This window comes from Salvia miltiorrhiza, chromosome 3 (genome assembly GCF_028751815.1).
Source record: "Salvia miltiorrhiza cultivar Shanhuang (shh) chromosome 3, IMPLAD_Smil_shh, whole genome shotgun sequence".
Taxonomy (NCBI): Eukaryota; Viridiplantae; Streptophyta; class Magnoliopsida; order Lamiales; family Lamiaceae; genus Salvia; species Salvia miltiorrhiza.
The window spans coordinates 17498302-17504936 of NC_080389.1; the positions used below are offsets into that span (position 1 = coordinate 17498302).

The 6635-nt window shown below is 37.6% G+C and overlaps 1 protein-coding gene across 1 annotated transcript; it reads right to left on the reverse strand.

Moving 5' to 3' along the window:
• Nucleotides 1–1591: 1591 nt before the first annotated feature.
• Nucleotides 1592–3442, reverse strand: LOC131017931 (berberine bridge enzyme-like 18). The gene has a single exon (XM_057946677.1). The coding sequence runs from the start codon at nt 3332–3334 to the stop codon at nt 1715–1717; it is 1620 nt and encodes a 539-aa protein (XP_057802660.1). The 5' UTR covers nt 3335–3442; the 3' UTR covers nt 1592–1714.
• Nucleotides 3443–6635: the final 3193 nt, after the last annotated feature.

Below are 6635 nucleotides of genomic sequence, written 5' to 3' on the forward strand. Positions count from 1 at the left end.
GCCCCCCTAACGTTAAATCCTGGATCCATCCCTGGTGGGGTGGGTGGGGGTGGTTGACTATTAGTTCTCTAGGAAATGTCATGCAACACTTAATATATTAACTCTGTCTTTAATAGGTCACAAGGTTTTAATACGAATACGGACATTAAAAAATAAATAGAACAAAATAAGAAAGAGTAAATTGAGTAACTTTTTTAAGGATATATTTATCAAAGAATTTAGAAATATAAATAAAGGTATTCTTTTTTAAGTTAACAGAAAAAGACTTATTTGTGGAGTATAATGTTATTGGATATAAAGGTGAAGGTGTTTGTTATGTATTGATATTCTATTTTATATTGTTAAAAAAGAAGAAATTTTATTAGAAATAATCTATTGAAATAGAATGTACAAATAAGGAAACATGACATATTGGATTTCATAATTATTTTTTTCTTTTGTATGCTCATGAAAACATGTTGGCTCTATTTTCTGTGTGTACTGGATAAATTTATCTATCTATATTCATTTGGAATATCATGCGAATTACATAGAGCATGACAGATAAATTACACTTATATTATCCTAATCACAAACACACAAGAATCTCGTTCCTATGAGAATTCTAAATAAGTTTGAATTCTTTCAAATCACTCACTATTTATATATAGATGATAACTTTCAAACCAAATATATCAAAAAAAAAATTAAAAAAACAAACAAACAAACGCAATAAGCATTAAGGGAAATATAAGTAAGATAATAATATAACATAAATAGTATTGTTACCTGTTCATGGAAATTTATTAGATAAATATATAAAAGTTGCACATCCATATATAAAGGATAATTGTCATTTAAAATGACAAGTATCCTTTATATATTGATGTAATAAACAAAAGTTTGAAGTAATAGGCTACGCTGCCGCTGCTATTTATGCCGCATATTTAAAAAAAACGGGTCGGCTACTCCGTCGTCGGAGAGCCGCCGGGAATCGTCGGCGGCGGCCACGCCGCCGGTGATTTTTGCTGGGAATCATGCGTTTTTTTGTAGTGTCAAATCTCACCTTTTTTTAAAAGGTCAAATTATTATGCTCTCAAGATAGGCTATCTTCATGAGATAAGCACTTTTGGGGATGACCCAAAATTTTCCCGCTTGGTTTCCCATGCTCATGATGCACAACAGAAACATCAAAGGAACAGAGACCCATAACAATCAAAACCAATAACCAACCAAACGATACAAACCAGAGAAAAGATATTAGGCAAAAGCATTGAAAACACTCTGCATAGCATCTACCGGACAAATCACGGCGAAATTGCTCACCAAGGTGTTGCATCCAAAACATTAAGCAAATAACACAACCCGGGTAACATCGTATCAAGAAGAAACAGATAGCAGCCCGAAACAAACACAACCCAAGAAACAACTAGCAAAGCAACCTCAACGGGAGGGGAGCACCCGAAACCAGCATCCGAACAAGAAAGGAGGGTTAAAACCCCACAACACACCCAAACAAGCAAAAAGCAAAAACAAAAAAGGCAAAAAGAAAAGGAAAAGAGGAAGAGAACCACCCAGAAGAGAGGAGCGCGCCTAAGCCACAATCCGAACGTAACAAATAAATGTATATCAAATATAAATATATATTATAAAATATATCACAAAGATAAAATAGGCAATCTAGAAGTTGTGCCTTAGATTCCTTAAGCTTTTTTTCTATTAGTATATACATAGATTATATCGATGAACTGTTGAATCTATTTTCTAAATACGATACCAAGGGTGGAATACTTTGCTCGTTTCTGAAAAAGTTTGAGGGGTCAATTTTGGTCTTCACACGAACTAATCTTCTGAAATTATTCTTAAAATATTTGAGGCCCCAAACACTAGCCTGATCGTAACTGGTAATACTGCTGTCTTGAGTGTTGCTCCCAATATCAAGATCTCTGTAGTTGAAGTAAGCAGCCCTAGGATTTTGGGTGACATACCGTGCCATGAAGCTGTAGAAGCCTCTGATCCAATCAAGATGCGTTTGTGATTCTGATGGGTTGTCCCATACCACGACGTAGTAGATCATGAATATATTTCCCTTACGATGAGGGAACGGCGTTTCGGAGTCGGAGATTGTATTGAAAACTCCCCCGTAAGGACTGAACTGCAGCTGAGCCTGAGAACCTTCTTCTTCTAGAAGGAACCTCCATATCTCTCTCAGACCCTTCACCGGGATGGGAGCACTCACGTAGTCTGATTTCCCTTTGAAGTAGGATGGGCCGTAGATGCCCTGCGGCGTGCGGTCCAGCAAAACGTCTACTGTCCTATTCTCAAATCCGGCGAAGAAGAGATGAGATTCTACCCAGCTCATCTCCATGCAATCTTTCTCGGTTAATCCCAGCTCTGGAAACTGCTCCTCCATTATTGGCATGAGGTCGCCAATCCTTCCCAGATACAGCGTCGTGAACGAAGCTGAGATTGTACGAGAGTTGCTGGGAGCCAAGAAAAGCCTGAGCAGAAGATTCTCGTCGACCTTGTCGGCGATGTATTGCCATTTGTTTACTATATCAGTCGCGTTTTCTTCTAAAGTTCGTGTCACGTTGAAAACGGTGACCGTTTCCGGGACACTGACTAGCGTCACCTTGAATTCTAGAACAATCCCGAAGCTTGTGCCGCCGCCACCTCGGATGGCCCAAAACAGATCTTCTCCCATGCTGCTCCTGTCCAGGATTTCGCCGTCGGCATTGATCAGTTTGGCGTCCACGATGTGGTCCGATGCGATGGAATGTTTGCGTGACATCATACTGTACCCTCCGCCACTGAAGTGGCCGCCCACGCCCACCGTCGGGCAAGCCCCGGCTGGGAAACCAAGAGTCTTGCTTTTTAGGGAGATTGTGTAGTAGAGTTCGCCGAGGGTTGCACCGGCCTGCACCCATGCTGTTTTCGCCTTGTCGTTGACGGTTACTGATCGGAAGTTTCTCATGTCGATGATCATGAAAGGCGTTGATGCAGAGGTGTAGGAAAGGCCTTCGTAGTCGTGGCCGCCACTCTTGACTCTGATCTGCAGGCCGAGTTTCCGGGAGCAGAAGACTGCTGCCTGGATTTCGGACACATAGAATGGAGTGACGATGAGATCAGGTTTCTCCGGTGAGGTGGTAGCTGCCCGTAGATTTTGGGTTAGCAGAAGAGATGCATATGTTGCATTTTGAGGGGTGTAGATTATATCAGTATCTAAGTTTGAGAGTTGGAATTCATGGATTAGACATTCCAGAAAATCATGATTGTTAGATGTAGAAGCTCCCACAAGTAACAAGTTTGCGAAAATTAACAAAAGGAATGTAAAAGTGGAATTAAGAGACGACATTATCACTACAAGAAATAGTAGTATTAATTGTGAGAAACTTATGTTTATATTTATAGTTTTTATGTGTGAGGAAATTTAATGTCTTGTGTGTGTTGTGTGATCCTAGGCTCCCCTGTTTTATTTGTTGCTTGGAGCTTCTTCTTTCGGGGCTTAGTCGGTAGGGCTTGGAAAGGCTCAAATCTTACGGTCAGTATTCTTTTTCTTTTATCGGTATTTTTTATTTTGGATTTTTGTTTTTTTTACTTGGGGGAGTTGGGAGGGGGAGCAGTGGGGTTTGAACTCGGGACCTCACTGTTCACACAAATGATATTATGATGAGGCTTGATTCTTAGAGCACTCTCAGCAGATCACCTAAATGCATCACTAACTCTAAATTTAGGCTAAAATAATTGAAAATGAGATAAAAAAAATGCATCCAGCAAATCTCCTAAATTAGATGGGGCCCACAAAAAATTTTACACCTACCTAAATTCAATCTTAAATTTACACCCATCCTAAATTTATTTTAGGCTTATAATTAGTAGGGCTCACACATAATTATTGTTTTTATGTAGAAAATAGGAGATCTGGTGTATGCATTTATAAAATCGAGATCCTAAAATTAAATAGGGAAATTTTAGGGAGGAATATAGGAGCATAATTTTGGAATTTTCGCTGAGAGTGCTCTTACTCTGTGTTCTTGTGCTTTCAAGGGTGATATTTTTGTTTTAACTAAAATTTCTATTTTAACAAATAATAAAGCGAAAATAAAATAATGTTAGATAATACGCCTGCAAATCCTAATTTTAAGATTACATGATCTCAAGAAATGGGACCAATTTGCAAATTGGTTATGAAAAAATTTGTCCCAACCCCATGTGATGTGACATTTCGGTATGGACCATTTGATGAATTGAATATCAAAATTATGATTTTATATTATACCAAACACCAATTCCAATTAAAAATTGCACAATATAAACGTTGGTGAAATATATGGTGTTTAATGGATCCCAAAGCCAACTTGCATGAAAATGCCTTATCATAAGATCAAGAGGTGTCGAAACAAGGAGAAACCACCTCCATTCATTTCTGACAGAGAGTGGGCAAATTGGAAGGAGTATTGGGGTCGGGATGATGTGAAAGCAAAAGCAGAAAAGACGCGAAGTAATAGGATGTCTGAACCAAATACAGTAGGAACATGAAACATAAAGCATAGAGATGGCTCAAAATATACTTTGGATTACGCCATGGAAATAATAAGGGCATGGCTGGTATGCAGGAATTGAATGAGAATGGAATGGTGATTCCTGCATCCATTCCCAATTCTATGCCTGGTACTGTTTTTGTAATGGGAATCACCATTCCCGATGGAATGCCTATTCCCATGCATATGGGATTAGCCATTCCTCCCCTCCCCCATGGTATTATGTATTCCCACGGATATGAGATTACTATATAATAAAAGTTTATTTGTTTAATTTAATAATTAATAATAATAATAATTGCAAAAATAATATAATAATATAATAAAATTAATAATAATAATAATAATAATAGTAAAAATAATAAAATAATTTTAATAATAATAAAAAATAAATAATATTATTAATATAATAAATAATGATTGTAAAAATAATAAAACAACTTTAGTAATAATATAATATAATAAAATTAATAATAATAATAATAATAAATAATAATAGTAAAAATAATAAAATAATTTTAATAATAATAATAATAAATAATAATATTATTAATATAATAAATAATAATTGTAAAAATAATAAAACAAATTTAGTAATGTTAGGTCCGGAGGGTCTCGAATAGATGTATGGGGGGATACACCTATGGGCTATTTTTCTTTCCTCTAAAAACAGAGGGATCTCAAGCTAGAGATCAAAACGAAACTTTACACGCAAACTATGACACCTGTTGACTGAAAACAGTTTTGACCAAACAGGGTTGACGAATGATACTAAAAACTCTTCAGTAAGGAGTTATCAGTTAAGTTGTTGGAACTTAACTAGATGCACGTAAGGGCTTCAGTCTAGTTTGCTAAAACAGAGATGATATAAGTCTTCCTGACTATCAGAGAATAGATCAGTCAGACTGATATCACACGCAGCGGAAATATCTTTATTTCGTAATAGCCTCGGTTGAGTATGTTGTTAGTCTTAGGTTTCTCTTTGCAGTTATTCAGTATTCAGTTTATCAAAGATAAGAACACAAGTAAGTATGTAAAGACTGAAAGCTGTAAATAACACAAAGACTTTTACGTGGTTCGGAAAACACTTTCCTACATCCACATTCGGTTGATCAGACCAACAATCCACTCCGCAAGTGCTTAACTGATGCACTGCAAACCGAATCGTGTGCTTGCCGGGTGCACACAACCGTTTCACTGAAGAGTCCACTCTTCAGTACCCACACTTCACTCGTGTCGGATTTCTCACTCCTAGCACGACCTTGCACTAGGATCTCACGGAGTCAGAGTACCTTCATGAACTCCTTTATCACTCAAACACTCGATTTCTTTCTCTCGAAAGGAGGTTTGAAAAACTTGCCAACTAGACTTCAAAGAACAAGTTCTTTGGAGTAAGTTTTGACCTGGGTTTCTGGGTAAACAGATATTTGCCTAAGGTCTAAGAGAATGTGTGTAATCAGCAATGACTGATTTTGGCTTTGGAATTCTCTTCTTCGATTCAAGCTTTGGGGAGTTTAAGCTTTGAGCTGAGTAGCAATTTTGGCAGAGCTTCAACTTATGTCGTTGAATCGGTGAAGATTGAAGTTGATCCTCGAGCGCTACTTATAGGAGAGATCCTGAATAGATCCGTTGGCGGAGAACGTATTCAAGATTTCTTCCGTTGGAGAGCTTTTTGAATTTGGGCTGAGGCTTCAATCTTCGAGGTTCCTTATTTGGTGGGAACGGCTATCTTGATGAACAGTAGATGCGACGTCTCTGATAAAGTAGCCACCAAATAGGAATAACCTCTGCAGAGAGAGATGATCCTGAGATCTCTGCATTTAATGCGGCTGTACTATGTGAGCACGTGGCTTCCTTTGAACGTTGGAAGTTCAGTCCGAGGAAGAATGTTTAACTGATACTTGACTTTAGTATCAGTCCGCTGAGTTCAAGGAGGACGCATTAAGTAATCAGTTCAGAACTGATTCTTCAACTGATACTTCAGTTGGTAGCTTCAGTCTTCAGTCTTCAGTCCTTCGTTATTCAGTCTTCAGTCTTCAATCTTCAGAACCGCAAACTAAACTAGAAACGAACTCTAACACTTGAGTTCAAAACAATTCTAGTCTATTACAAATT